At 39.2% G+C, this 14723-nt stretch overlaps 1 protein-coding gene across 17 annotated transcripts in view; it reads right to left on the minus strand.

Annotated features, from left to right (window-relative positions):
- Positions 1-543: 543 nt before the first annotated feature.
- The window catches only part of ZNF454 (zinc finger protein 454), a 49510-nt gene continuing 35330 nt past the window's right edge, over positions 544-14723 (minus strand). For all 17 annotated transcript variants that reach the window (XM_059888885.1, XM_059888886.1, XM_059888883.1 and 14 more), the window contains one exon: positions 544-4196. In XM_059888885.1, coding sequence (XP_059744868.1) covers positions 2863-4196 — 1334 coding nt within the window. In that variant the 3' untranslated portion in view covers positions 544-2862. The remainder of the gene's footprint in view (positions 4197-14723) is intronic.

Below are 14723 nucleotides of genomic sequence, written 5' to 3' on the forward strand. Positions count from 1 at the left end.
ATGGGTACACTGGCTCAGCACTTCCTCTGCCGCATGTTCAGACTCATTATTTTGAGATGGTATAGACGTGGGTGTGCTGGGAAGTGTTTGTGCCACCAGGGGGTAGTGAGGGATGGGCTGGATGTGCTGAGGATGGAGGGTCCCAGTGATCCTCATCTTCTGTCACAGTGTCTTTCAGCAAAACTAGAAAGGTGAGTTGCAGAATGAACTGCTCCATCTAGGAGGCTTGGGTAAAGAAAAGTCCCTGTCAGTAACTGCTCAACTCTTTTCTAACGCCATGCAGACTGGCTGGCAGAAGCAAAGGTGGCTGAGGGACTCTAAGTCAGCGTTCTCAAAAATGCACTTTTGGGGTTAAGCCAAAGGCCAGACTGCTGGCGTGCAGAGTCAGACTACTTCAGATTTAAAAAGTACAAAATAGCACCCAGGCAACTTTTGGCTCCCTTAGTTGAGAAGGTCATACATAAGGTGTTAGTAATGTGGCAGAATAAAGTCACTGCTAATAGTCAGGTCAGATGAAGTATAAATACATCCAAGTCGGCTCAGGCATTTTTAATAGGCCATTTATTTTTGCCTTTCCAGACAAGGGAGTGACCAGTCATCTCAGAGGTCTAATTGCATGAAGACCCAAGCCTAACAGGAGCGGTCTCAGGGAAAATGGACTGTCATTGGATGGAGGGCCATCAGACTGCACTAATGCTGGTAGGACAGCTGCTGCAGCTGTCGCTGGGGTGACTGGCGCAGGAACCTTAGCCCAAAGGCAAGCAAACACCAAGGGGCAACAGCTCTTATTAAAAACAAAAGGAAGAACTTAGCTGAGAAATGTGTTTCTTGTGAGGGATTCAAGGTAAGGAGGTCACAGGACCAGTGGGACACAGGGATAGTACTGAAAGCAGATGTCTGCAGCAGTGAGCAGTTTTCCAAGTTTATTGTTGGATCTGGGGTTGCCAGCCCTGAGAAGCTACAGATGAACATGTATGGACCCAGGGCATGATGGGTTCCAAGCAACCTCTTGAAATGCCACTTCACCTGCAGGTCATCCGGGGAGAAAGGATGAGTTGTTGATCACCTAACAGGAGACAGCAACCCAAGTACACGGCCTTTATTAGGTGGTAGCTGAATTTAGAGAACTTGGACTTTAAGCTACTGGAAGCTTCCAAGTCTATGTTCAACCTGAAGTCCTGATTCCACCATCACAAAGAATATCCTCTCCTATAACTTGGAGCTGAGGTACAGCTTTCATGGGGGCTGGCAGGTCACCAGCTTGATGGAGAGCACTTTCACAGACCAGGAACCTGCCACACTGCTTCCCAGATGACAGCTGACTTGCTCTTCCACCTTCATGCCTTAGCATGCTCCAGCCTGCAGTAGTGTGGGCTCCTCATTCTTTGTGATGGGGAAGGGGAGGTGCCATGAGGGGCTGTATTTGAAGGCACATGGATGTTATTTTATCTGTGATTTCTACTGACAGCACTAAAGAATTAAAGATAGTGAGGGAACTGTACCTGCAGGACTAGAGTATCACTCCAACTTCTGGGAGCGGCCCCTGCCACAGAATGTCACTCCATGGAATTACTGCTGATCACTCCATGGAATTACTCAACATGCTGCTCAGTACTGTCAGAATGGGGTAATCTTTAAATGGTAGAATACCCAGATGGTGGAGAGGAAATGGCAACTTTTAAATGCAAAATCAGAAATTCAAAGCTCTCTCCATCTTCCGTGAACAGAGTTGATACCTTCAGAAAAGTAGACAACAGGAAGGCAAGGAACAGGATCCAGCAGTTCAATATTCTGGGAGCAACAAATATACTCTAATGCAGTGCACACAGAGGACTGCCCAGCCAAGGGAAAGGGTGGTTAAGAGCATTCTGACAACCCGCCTGAGGCTCTAACCTCATCAGTTGCACATCATGAAATGGCAAGTCACAGAAGCAGAGGTGGCCCAGAACATAGAGGTTTTAGAATCATCACACCCAAAGTTGAGCATGTCCCTGACTGCCATGTGTCGAGTACTACAATGCAGAACAATTGCAAGGAAATGTCTGCATAGACTATGTCCCTAATTTAGGGATTATCCAAGGGTGAGAGTCAAGCTGAAGCCCAGAGGAACTGGGTAACTCAGGAATTTAGATCAACCTCTGCCTTCCAGAAAGGGGTCCCGTGTTCTGAAAGCTGGGTTTAGTGCAATATCCAGAATCATGGGCTGTGTATGAGGTCAAGTCACCAGTCCTCAAGAGCAAACTGGGTGGTAGTAATTGACGTGATGCTACCAATTAGGAGTTGCTAAATCAAAAGAGGACACACTGTTCAAATGAATTATCCCAGGAGGAGAATACAAGTAAGAAGCCAGTGGACATAGGAACCAGGGAAATCTGACAAAAAGTGGTTTGAAGCAGAAGGCAGGAAGCATAATTTAACTCCTGGGCCAATGCATAGATAACTGTACTTTCTTTACACTGGTGTCAGCAGTAGGGGGTGAGGAAAACAAAGGTTCCATTAAAGGTAGAAATCCTCCTACAAGTAAAGTAAAATGCTTACAGACCATTTTCTTTTTTGTTCCTTTGTTTCTCACCTTAATTTTTACAATTTCATAATTTTTCTTAATGGTGAACTAATTTCCACGTTGTTAATGAAGGTCCATTCTGGTTCTGATACTTGGTAATTCAGACTAATTAAATATCACTGCTATTCAACCAAGATACTTCCTGAAGTATGAAGAGTATTTGCCATTCTTAAGGTCTCAAAACCCAAACTACTGTGAACCTTGACTCTCAGTAAAAAAATGACTATCTTCAAGTAAGCTTTCATGGTTATTCTCCTGCATTCAATAATTAATACACTCAGTCTCAAGGCTCTTCCATGTCACTTTTCTCCTATATGATGTCTCTGATGCTGAATGAGGTTTGCAGTCTGGTTAAAAGCTTTCCCACATTTATTACATTTATAAGGTTTCTCTCCTGTGTGAATCCTCTGATGTTGAGTCAGGTGTGTACTTCGGATAAAGGCTTTCCCACAGATTTTACATTTGTAAGGTTTTTCTCTAGTATGAATTCTCTTATGCTGAGTGAGGGCTGAATGGTCGCTGAAGGCTTTCTCACATATATTACATGTGTAAGGCTTCTCCCCAGTATGAATTCTCTGATGTTGGGCTAGGGCTGATTGGTCCCTGAAGGCTTTCTCACACAAACCACATCTGTAAGGTTTCTCCCCAGTATGGATTTTCCGATGTCGAGCAAAGGATGAATTATCCCTGAACGCTTTCCCACATTCATTACATTTATAAGGTTTCTCCCCGGTATGAATCCTTTGATGTTCAGTAAGGGAAGAGTTCACCCTGAAGGCCTTTCCACATTCATTACATTCAAAAGGCTTCTCTCCAGTGTGAATTCTCTGATGCTGAAGAAAACTTGTACTCTGATTGAAGGCTTTGCCACATTCATTACATTTATAGGGTTTCTCTCCACTATGAATATTCTGGTGTTTGGTAAGATGTGCCCTACACACAAAGGCTTTGTCACATATATTACATTTAAAAGGTTTCTCTCCAGTATGTATTCTGTGATGGTGGGCAAGGTGTATGTTTCGGATAAAAGCTTTTCCACATAAGTTGCATTCAAAAGGTTTCTCTCCAGTATGAATTTTCTGATGATAAGTAAGTGAGGAGCTCACTGAGAAGGCCTTGCCACATTCTTTACATTCATATGGCTTCTCACCAGTGTGAATTCTTTGGTGATGGATGAGGTGTGTGCTCTGGTGAAAGGCCTTCCCACATTCTCTACATTCATATCGCTTCTCTTTAATAACAATTTTCTGATTTGCATTAAGTTTTTCACTATGAATCTTCTGATGTTTATTGAGGGTTGAACTCTTAGTGAAGACTTTTCCACACTCACTACACTCAAAGGCTTTTTTGCTAGATTGAAATCCCTGACTTTGAACAAAAGATGAGTTCATGGTGCCGGGTTTCCCAGATTCATCACATTTCTGGTCGCCAACCACAGACGAAGTTTTCTCATGAGCAAGCACCACTTGCTCCAAGTTTATCTCCTGGCCTCCATGCTGCCATTCCAACAGGTCATCATATTTCCAGCAACTATCTCTAGTGAATCTTTCCTTTATCATCCACTGACCCAATTCTCCTTCAGGAATATCTGCCTTGAGAATAGATTTCTTATTCATAGGTGTAATCACCCAGTCTGAAAGACATTAAAAATAAACATGTCTGTTTTATCATAGTAAAACATCTAGTTGGGATAAGAACATGACCTTGTTTATAATGCTAACAAAGAAGTTGCAATTTTGAAGACTTCTTGAAATGAATATAGAAAAAGGGGAGAAGAGGTGGATAGAAGACATGGCAGGACCGGGTTGATCAAATATACTATGTATGAAGCAGGAAAATTTGGAGATGGCATTCAGAAATCATAGGCCTGAGTAAAATATTTATTTTCTTTGTGATTACAGAGAAGTTACCTGAATTTTAAAGTCTCGAAAAACCTATAGAGACTGCAATATGCTAACAGATAAGGGAAAAAAAAAAAAAACATGCATCTTATCTATTTTAGTGATATGGGCTTTAAAATAACCTAGATGTGGCCTTAAGAAACCACTGCAACTAGAGGTCAACATCTGGTAGAAAAAAAGTTCAGCTTTCAGAGTAACTACTAAAACCAGCATTTATGTTTTGTGAACTCATTTCAGCATTCAGATGGAAAACAGAAAGTCAGGCTGTGAAACACTGATATCTACTAATCAAGTTAGGACTTTCTGCCGTGGTAAGGGCTTCCCCGGTGGCACTAGTGGTAAAGAACCGGCCTGCCAGTGCAGGAGATAGAAGTGACACTGGTTCAGTCCCTGGGTTGGGAAGACTCCCTGGAGGAGGAAATGGCAACCCACTCCAGTATTCTTGCCTGGGGAATCCCATGGACAGAGAAGCCTGGTGGGCTGCAGTCCATAGGGTTGCAAAGAGTCGGACACGAATTGAAGTGACTTCACACACATGCACGCTACTGGTAAGGAAGCAATGTCTTCAGACCTATATGAATGTGACATTGATATGAGGAAAATGTACCATGATGATATATATGTGAGCACAGAAAATTAGGAACAAAGCAGAAAATCTGCCAGGATACATCCAGTATGTCTTGGAGGCAAGGCCCTGAATTTGGGGAAAGGACTGTACTAGTCATTAGAAATGGGACTCTGCTACTGGGATATGGGCCATGGTCTCATGAGTTGTCTGGTAAGATGATTCCTCTCCCCACAAACAAACTCCACACTTACTCAACAACATTCTCACTTGGTCTCATGGTAGCCTGATATTAACAAGCAGAATTCTGAATGCACATTAGTTTCTGGTACATATTTGTGAACATCTGTCTTTTGTCTATTTAAGACTTTGTACCAAGAAATGCAGTGATAAGCACTTGATATTAACATAGATGATGCAAAGATTCCTGGGAAAGCCTATCAAGAACAAGCCTCCCTCAACACTTTTTTCTCCTACTCCCTCCAGAAAATCTATTAAGAGCTATAATCATTATCATCATCATCATCTCCTTGTACTTATCTGGAAAAGAAAGTTAAACAGGTGCACTTCAAGGCTAAAATCCTTGTGAGCTTAGAATAACATATCTTCACTCAAAAGAAAGAATGTTTAAACACCTGTTTTGCCAAATCTCAAAATCTTAAGAACTGACTTTTGCTTCTGGACCTGATAGAGTGGCCCTGTGGCAGACCAATATTATTGCAAAAAATAACTGAAAAAATCTGCATAGAAAAAAGAATCTGTCTAAAGTCATCAGATATAACTTGAGACCAAAATGATAGTCTAACATTTGAGAGAGAATAGAAATGCAGAAAGGTGATTCAGTTTTTTTCCTCACAGAATTTGATGAATTCTTAAGTTTCTCAAGGTAAGAAACTAAGCTAAGTAGAAATTCAGAATTCTCTATAGTCTTACAGTACCGTTGAGCCAAAAACTGGAGTTCAGGACCTTCTTGGGGTGGGGTGAGTGGTGGTCACAGTAAACATATAAAGCTCTCAGCTGGGACTCCTGGAGGGCTACAACTCAGTAGCAAGGGCTTCTTGAACATTCAACCCAATCTCCAGCTAAAGAGTCCCTGATGGATTAGGAAGGTTTGCTTTCACTCCTGCTGTCTAACAGAGGGAAGGCAAGCTTTCTCTGGAGGGAAAATAACATCATCCAGAGCCTATTCACTCCTTCATACATAATGTCTAGGATTCAGTCTTAAAGTACCAGGAGTACTATGAAATTATTCAAGATAAAAAGCAAATATTAGACAAAGATCCTCAGAACTCAGATACCAAAGTTATCAGACATGGGGTTTAAAAATAAGTGTGAATACTATGTTCAATAAAACAGATAAGAGTGAGAATTTCAACAGTGAACTAGAACCAAAGAATCAAGTGAAAATTCTAGAACTGAAGAATATAATAAATGAAATAAAGAACCCAATAGATGGATTTAACAGTATATTATCAGACATAACAGAAGAGAGGAGTGTGTGCTGTGCTTAGTCGCTCAGTGGTGTCTGACTCTTTGTGACCCCATGGACTGCAGCCCGCCAGGCTCCTCTGTCCATGGGGATTCTCCAGGCAAGAATACTGGAGTGAGTTGCCATGCCCTCCTCCAGGGGATCTTCCCAACCCAGGGATCGAACCCAGGTCTCCCTCATTGCAGGTGGATTCTCTACCTTCTGAGCCACCAGGGAAGCCCAGAAGAGCCTATGCACCACAACTAAAGAATAGCCCCCACTCCCTGCAACTAGAGAAAAGCCTACGCAACAAGGGAGACCCAGCACAGTCAAAATAAAAATAAATAAACAAAATCATTTTTAAAATATTATTGCACAAAATAATACTAGAAATGTCTTGAGAGGTTGAACATATATACATAATTAAAATACATAAGAAAAGTTAACACAAAAGATGAAAAAAAAATAGCATTGTTTCAAGTTATTAGCATTGCCTGGGAATTACTTATTTTGGATAGTAATAACCTGGTTTTATTTACTAGACTTAGAAATAAAAGACAGTTAAAGAAGATACAAGCTCTTATGGGGGAATATAGAACAATAAAAATAGTTGATTCAAGAGAAGGCAAGATAGAAGACAAAAAAGAGATTTAAAGCTAGTGAGTAAAATTGAAAATAAATAATAAAATAGCAGACAGCCAATACTATATATATATATTAGCAACTGGTCTAAATTATCCTATTAAAAACTAAGGTTATGAGACTGTATTTAAAAAAATAAAATCCAACTATAAGCCACTCATGAGAGTATTACCAGAGATACAGACCCAGAAATAAAAAGAAAGAATAGAAAAGGATGTATCAAGCAAGCACTAACCACAAGTAAGCTGGTGTACCTATACTACTATCAGACAAATCTCATTTAACTAGAGAAAACAGACTTTTAAATTGTTCACATTGACTAAAGGTTTGTTCAATTATCTAGGAATATATAACAAATCTATATTTTCATGTAACATAACTTCAAAATGTATAAAGTAAAAATTGGGACAATAAAAGGAAAAAAGAAATCTTAACAATGATAGATGTTTGCACACCATTCTCCAAAACTCGATAATCAAACCATTAAGAATAGGGGTGATCTGAGCTATAAGATAAACTTGACCTAAATGATATACTGAATATTCGGAATACCCAACAATGACAGAATATATATATTTAAGTCCATACATAACATTAACCAAAATGGAGAAGGAAATGGCAATCCACTCCAGTATTCTCGCGTGGGAAATCCCATGGACAGAGGAACCTAGTGGGTCACAGTCCATGGGCTTGCAGGAGTCAGACACAACTTAAGTGATTAAACCATCACCACCAAAGTAGGATAAACACATTTCACAGGACACAGATCATTCAGAATGTGTACTCTGAACTCAGTGGAGTTACACCAGAAATAAATAGCAAAATACCAAAAAGGTAGTTAGAAAATCCACAGATATTTTAAAACTAGTCCATACATTTTAAAATAACTGATAAAGAAGAAATCACAACAAAACTTGAAAATATTGTAAACTAAATGGTAACAGAAATATGAAACATAACAAAATACAGCTACGGCATGGTTAGAAAGAAATGTATATCTATCTATCTATCTATCTATATCAATTATCAATCTCAAGAAATCAGAAAAATAGAATATTAAATACAAAAGAGAAAGGAATAACAAAAATAACAGAACTCAATAACTTAATTAAAAATCAAAAGACCTCTATCAAGACTAATGGAGAAAGAAAGAAGGCACATATTACCACTATCAAGAATGATATAGCAATACGGACACAGACAGAGAGAACAGACTTGACCCAGTGTGGGAAGGAGAGGGTGGGACAAACTGAGAGAGCAGCATCAAAACATAAACATTTCCATATGTAAAATAGATAGCTGGTGGGAATTTGCTGTATGACGAAGGGGGCTCAACTAGGTGTTCTGTGACAACCTAGAGGGGTGGGATGGGGTGGGAGGTGGGAGGGAAGTTCAAGAGGGAGGGGACATATGTATACCTACGGCTGATTCATGCTGCTATATTGCAGAAACCAACACATCAATGTAAAGCTCCAATTAAAATAAATTTTATTTATTTATTGTCCTCCAATTAAAAATAAATAAATTTAACAAAATAATGATAAAGGTGACATCAAACAGATTCTAAAGAGATTTATAAGATAATAACATAATGAGTAAACTTTATGCCAATAAATTAAAAGACTAAGTTCTAGGAAGGTATAGTATACCAAAACAGACACACACACACACAAAAACAGAAAATCTGAACGGTCCTATATCTAATAAATAAATTGAATCTTCAATTTAAAACCTCACAGGGGCTTTCCTGTAGTCCAGTGGTTAACAATCCTCCAGCCAACGCAGGGTATACAGGTTTGATCTTGGTCTAAGAAAATCCCATATGCCTTCAATCAACTAAGCCCATGTACCACAACTGCTGAGCCTGTGCTCTAGAGCCTAAGAGCCACAAGAGAGGCCACTGCAATGAGAGGCGCAGGCACCACAATGAAGAATAGTACCCCCTGGCCACAACTAGAGAAAGCCCATGTACAGCAGTGAAAACCCAGCGCGGCCAAAAACAAAACACATAAAAAAATTCTCATAAAGAAATTTCCAAGCAGATGGCTTACTAGTGAATTCTTCTCATCATTTAAGGAAGTACAGTCTGATACAAATAGGCCAATGGGACGGATTACACACCCAGCATCAGACCTGTGCACGTGTAGTCCCCATATGTATGACAAAGGTAGGCACACTGCATACAATGGGGGAAAAATAGTCTTTTCAGTAAACGGTCCTGGGTCAACTGAATACCTATATGGAAAATAAGGAAAATAAATCTTCCATAGAGGAAAACACAGACGATCTCCATGACTTTAAATGTCTTTAGTAGAACACAAAACGCATTTACTGTAAGGGGAGAATACCCTGATTAATTGGATTATCCTAAAAATTTAGAACTTTGGTTTATCAAGTAACACCATTATTTCAGATGTGAAATAATATTTATAATATACCTATATGACAAAGAAGCAAACCCCAAATATGCAACCCTACAATATATCAATGAGGAAAGATTAGCCAACTAAATAGAAAATAGGGGAAAGACTTATAGAAATTTTACAAAAGAAAATATTAAATGATTAATAAAAAAGTTAAAAGATGATCAACTTCAGTCATAAGTTGAGATACAATGAGATACTCCATACATCTTCTGCTGCTGCTACTGCTGCTAAGTCACCTCAGTCATGTCCGACTCTGTGCGACCCCATAGATGGCAGCCCACCAGGCTCCCCCGTCCCTGGGATTCTCCAGGAAAGAACACTGGAGTGGGTTGCCATTTCCTTCTCCAATGCATGAAAGGAAAAGTGAAAGTGAAGTCGCTTAGTCGTGTCTGACTCTTAGCGACCGTGGACTACAGCCCACCAGGCTCCTCTGTCCATGGGATTTTCCAGGTGAGAGTACTGGAGTGAGGTGCCATTGCCTTCTCCACATACATCTTCTAGAAGGGTGAAAATATTTATTGACAATACTAAGTATATAAGAGGATATGGAACCCTCATATCCTGCTGGCTAGAGTATAAATCGGTATAACCACTTAAACTGTTTGGTTTAAGTATATTAAACTTGCATACTCAAGCACTTAGCACCCCTAGCTATATGCCCAAGAGAAATGTACAATGTATGTTCTCTAGAAGATGTACAAGAATGTTCATAATAGTTTCAGCACTACTGATAGCTCCAAGCTGGAAAGAAAACCAAGGTCTAGCAGTGGTGGAATGTACAAATGTGGTAGGTTACGCAGTGAAGTATCATACTTCAGTGAGAACCAACCAGCTACTGCTGCACATGACAACACGGATGAATCTCAAACATACACCATGGAAGGGAAGAAGCCAGACACAGAAGAGTAGAAATGTTTGATTCCATTTATTAAATGTTTTAAAACAGTCAAAGCAAAGCTATGGTCAGGGTAGTAATCATCTTTAGGACAAAAGAAACAGAGAGGATGGGAGGGAGTTTCTGGTATTCAAATAACATTCTATTTCTTGATATAGGTGCTGGTTATACTTATACTTTTTATAGTATTTATATTGTAAAAATTATGCTTATAATTTATGTATTTTCCTGTGTTAGAACTACTTCAACAAAAGCCTACTTTAAAAAATCTGGGAGCAGCTTTCAAAAATAATAATAATTATAAAATAATTATACATATAATATTTATAAATAGTAATAATAATCATCATCTGGTTCAATAAAAACAATTGTTAACTTTCCTTTGTAGCAGCTATTAGACAGCTATGTCTATTAAAGCCTTTCCTTGATTGTGATCATAAAAACTTATCACCTATATATATAAGAGAAAATTGGCTTTTTAATGTTTTGTGTTACAGGAAAACACTCATCTAATTGTATATCAACAAGGGGTCAAACACACTCTGGTTCTGGCACACTGAAGATGAACTGATATGGGGAAAGACTGGATCCTCAAGTCAGTTCTCACTGGGGCCCAGGTCACTTCATGGGGGCTGGATTAGGAGCAATACCCATAGCTGCACTGACCCAAATTAAAAAAACAAAGTATGGTTTTAAACAATTAATATGTAACTTGAGGGTATCAAGCAAAGCATGCAAGTAGTATGATCCAAACCCTATACAATGTAGTCAAGAGGTCACACCCAGAGAGGGCCCAGAAACTGACCCAGTTTCCTCCAAATCATCAGAAGTTTCAAGACCTGGCGCCATCAGGTACATCTGAGAGTGGCAGTGGGTAAAATAAGGAGTACTGGTCAGTTTGTGTGTGTTAGGTGCTTCAGTCGAGTCCAGCTCTTTGCAGCCCTGTGGACTATAGCCCATCAGGCTTCTCTGTCCATGGAATTCTCTAGGAAAGAATACTGGAGTAGGTTGCCATTCCCTTCTTCAGGAGATCTTCCCGACCTGGGGATCGAACCCAGGTCTCCTGCATTGAAGGCAGATTCTTTACTGTCTGAGTCACGAGGGAAGCCCAAGGTCAGTTTAGGAAGACTTTATTGCCCCCAGGTCTTCTCCAACTTAGAGAAAAAAGAGAGCTTCTCTCTCCCAACTGAGGAAAACCTCTTAAAAAGAGGTTTTTAAGCAATCAAAGAGAAAATCTGAGAATACAGTGCCTATAAAGGGAGATGAAAGTGTTTTTGAAAATCATTATATTTAGAGGTAAAATATTTTAATTGTAAAATGTGAATAAGAGCTTACAAATAACACAAGAGTTCTTGGAAATTAAAAACGATGGCAGAATTTGAAACCTCAACAGAGAATTCCCACCATAAACAACTGGAAAACCAGGGGAGAAAATGAACCAACTATTTTTAGGCAATGGACAAATGACAGGGAAAGACTGCTTAAGACATTTTAAAAATCGCGACAGATGAAATGGAAGGCACCTGTCAAAAAGACACCTGTCAAAACGGAAGAAACCTGTCAAAAAGTAGAACAAAAAAATTCATAAAGATGGAAATTTTAATACAAAGTTAAAATTACAAGACCAGTCCAGGAAGTATCAGGCATACCATCAAGAGCAAATAGAGAAAGCTTAAGGTGGAAATTAAAAAATACTAGAAGAAAACGTCCTAGATCCACAAGGCAGAAATTCAGGTGGAAGGCTCACCAGTGCTTAATGGATCCAAGCATAGGACCATAACAGGGTTCATCACTGAGAAACACTGGAGTAAATGAGGAGATCCTGCAAGCTTTCAGAGAGGAAAAATGGATCACAAACGATGAAGAACCTGAATGATTTTGGATTTCTCAATATCAGACTGAGGACTACAAAATACTAGAGCAATGTCTTCAGAATTCTGAAGAAAAAAAGACATCCACTGCTGAATTCTACCACTGGTATGGGAGAAAAAAAAGACATTGACAGATGCTAGGTTAGCAAAAACTTATTCCCATGCATCCTTTCTTTGGAAGGTACTGGAAGATATGTGCCACAAAAGGAAGAAAGAAGCCAAGAAAAAGGATGACGTGGGACATGTGGGCCAGGAAAGATGGGATTTGTAGGAGGATGATAGCTAAGGCCCTGCGAGAACAGAGCAGGTCAGATTGCTCCAAAAGAAATTTTCCAGGAAAATGAAATTGTTAGGATGACTGCCGATCTAAACTTCTTGAGAAGAGATGCAGACAATGAGGCAAGGTCTGAGATTAATAAACTAAATGAACCCCATGAAAGACTGCTTAGGAAAGCAAAGGCAAAAGTCACAATTACTACATGGGTCAGCTGTGAATAGCGCTTCAGAATGTAAACACTGACTATTTCTCTGACCAAAAATATACTATACTGGGAAGACAGGGAATGGAAAAGGTAATAAGATGAACAGTTGGGGAAGTGAGTTTAGTCCTCACTTTCTAGAGGAGGAATTCAGTAAATAATACCTAAAACTGAGGTCAATAGGTAGCAATATAAACACATTCCTTGAAGACACGGAAGCAAATATACCAAATAATCTGCTGAAAGGAGAGAAAATGGTTATTTCTAAAGAGGAGAGAATGGGGATAAACAGGGACAAGAGGCCATCAGTTTTCATAACGCATACTGTAATTTCATTAAACTAAATGTATTATTGTGATGAAATTTAATACTGAAAATAAAGAAAAAGAACACACTCCAAAAAAGTCAAAGGAAAGAACTAATGAAGAGCACTATTTAATGAAATAAAGATAAAATAGAAAGTATCAATAAAGTTAAAAATGTATTTATTAAATTTATTAAAAAAGGGAAACTTTGATAAGATTTATACAGGGAAAAAATGGAGAAGGAAATGGCAACCCACTCCAGTACTCTTGCCTGGAAAATCCCATGGACAGAGGAGCCTGGTAGGCTGCGGTCCATGGGGTCACTAAGAGTCGGACACAACTGAGCGACTTCACTTTCACTTTTCACTTTCATGCATTGGAGAAGAAAATGGCAACCCACTCCAGTATTCTTGCCTGGAGAATCCCAGGGACAGAGGAGCCTGGTGGGCTCCTGTCTATGGGGTTGCACAGAGTCGGACACAACTGAAGCGACTTAGCAGCAGCAGCAGCATACAAGGAAAAAAAGACAAAAGTAAATATTATTATAAAACAATTACACTTTGATTCAACAAATACATAATGGGACCTGGTGAGCTGAAATACAAGAGCAAACATGATCAAGTCTTTCTCTCATGGATATAAGGATAGAAAGGATTATTTTAAAAGGACACAGAAAACAGTAAAATAAAGATCATTAAGACTAAGACTGATTAAGAACTTCAGCCAGTAAAGAAAGAGAAAAGATAAGCTATAGACTGGCACGCATATTAACTGATAAAGTATTAGATTCCTGAATATCTCCTACAAGCAAATAAGATAAACTGTAAAAGAAAAGTGGAGGAAGAATATGAATATTTCACAGAACACAAATAATCAACAAATGAAAAGATGTTCAATTCCACTAGGAAACAAGGAAGTGCCAATTAAAATCACAATGAGATAACATTTCTCAGGAAGTTTGGCAAGTTCATGTTACTCTGGCAAGTAATAGGAACTTGCATCAACTATTAGTATAATTAGGACCAATTAATTTAATCAGCAATCTGGAACCATCTAGTACAGCTGAAAAAGTATATACTCTTAAACCCAGTATTTCTACACCTATGAATACACCTAAAGAAACTCCCAAACAAGGCCCAAATATTTAAGGAAGCATGTACAAGAATATCCAGTCAGCAGTATTAAAAAAGCAGCAAAAAGTCTGGAAACAACCTACAGCCTGTCAACAAAACAGATTAAGGTATAGCCATTGAAGAAGTATCAAGTGCAGTTAAAAATGACTAAAGCTACACATCTCAACAAGGATTTTTAAAATGCAAGCTGTGAGACTTCCAGTGGTTAAGACTTTGAGCTTCCAATGCAGGTGGCTCGGGTTTGAGCCCTGGTGGGAGAACTAAGATCCCCATACGATATGGCTTGGCCAAAAAGTTTAAAAAAAAAAAAAATCAAGCTGTGGAAAGGTATCTATAGTACAATACATATACATCAAGCTTTAAAGCATGTAAAGCTAAACAACATTGCTCAGAGCTATGGATAAATGTAGGCTTCCCGGGTGGCGCCAGTGGTAAAGAATCCTCCTGCCAACGCAGGAAACACAAGAGATGCAGG

The sequence above is a fragment of the Bos taurus genome, chromosome 7 (assembly GCF_002263795.3).
Source record: "Bos taurus isolate L1 Dominette 01449 registration number 42190680 breed Hereford chromosome 7, ARS-UCD2.0, whole genome shotgun sequence".
Lineage (NCBI taxonomy): Eukaryota > Metazoa > Chordata > Mammalia > Artiodactyla > Bovidae > Bos > Bos taurus.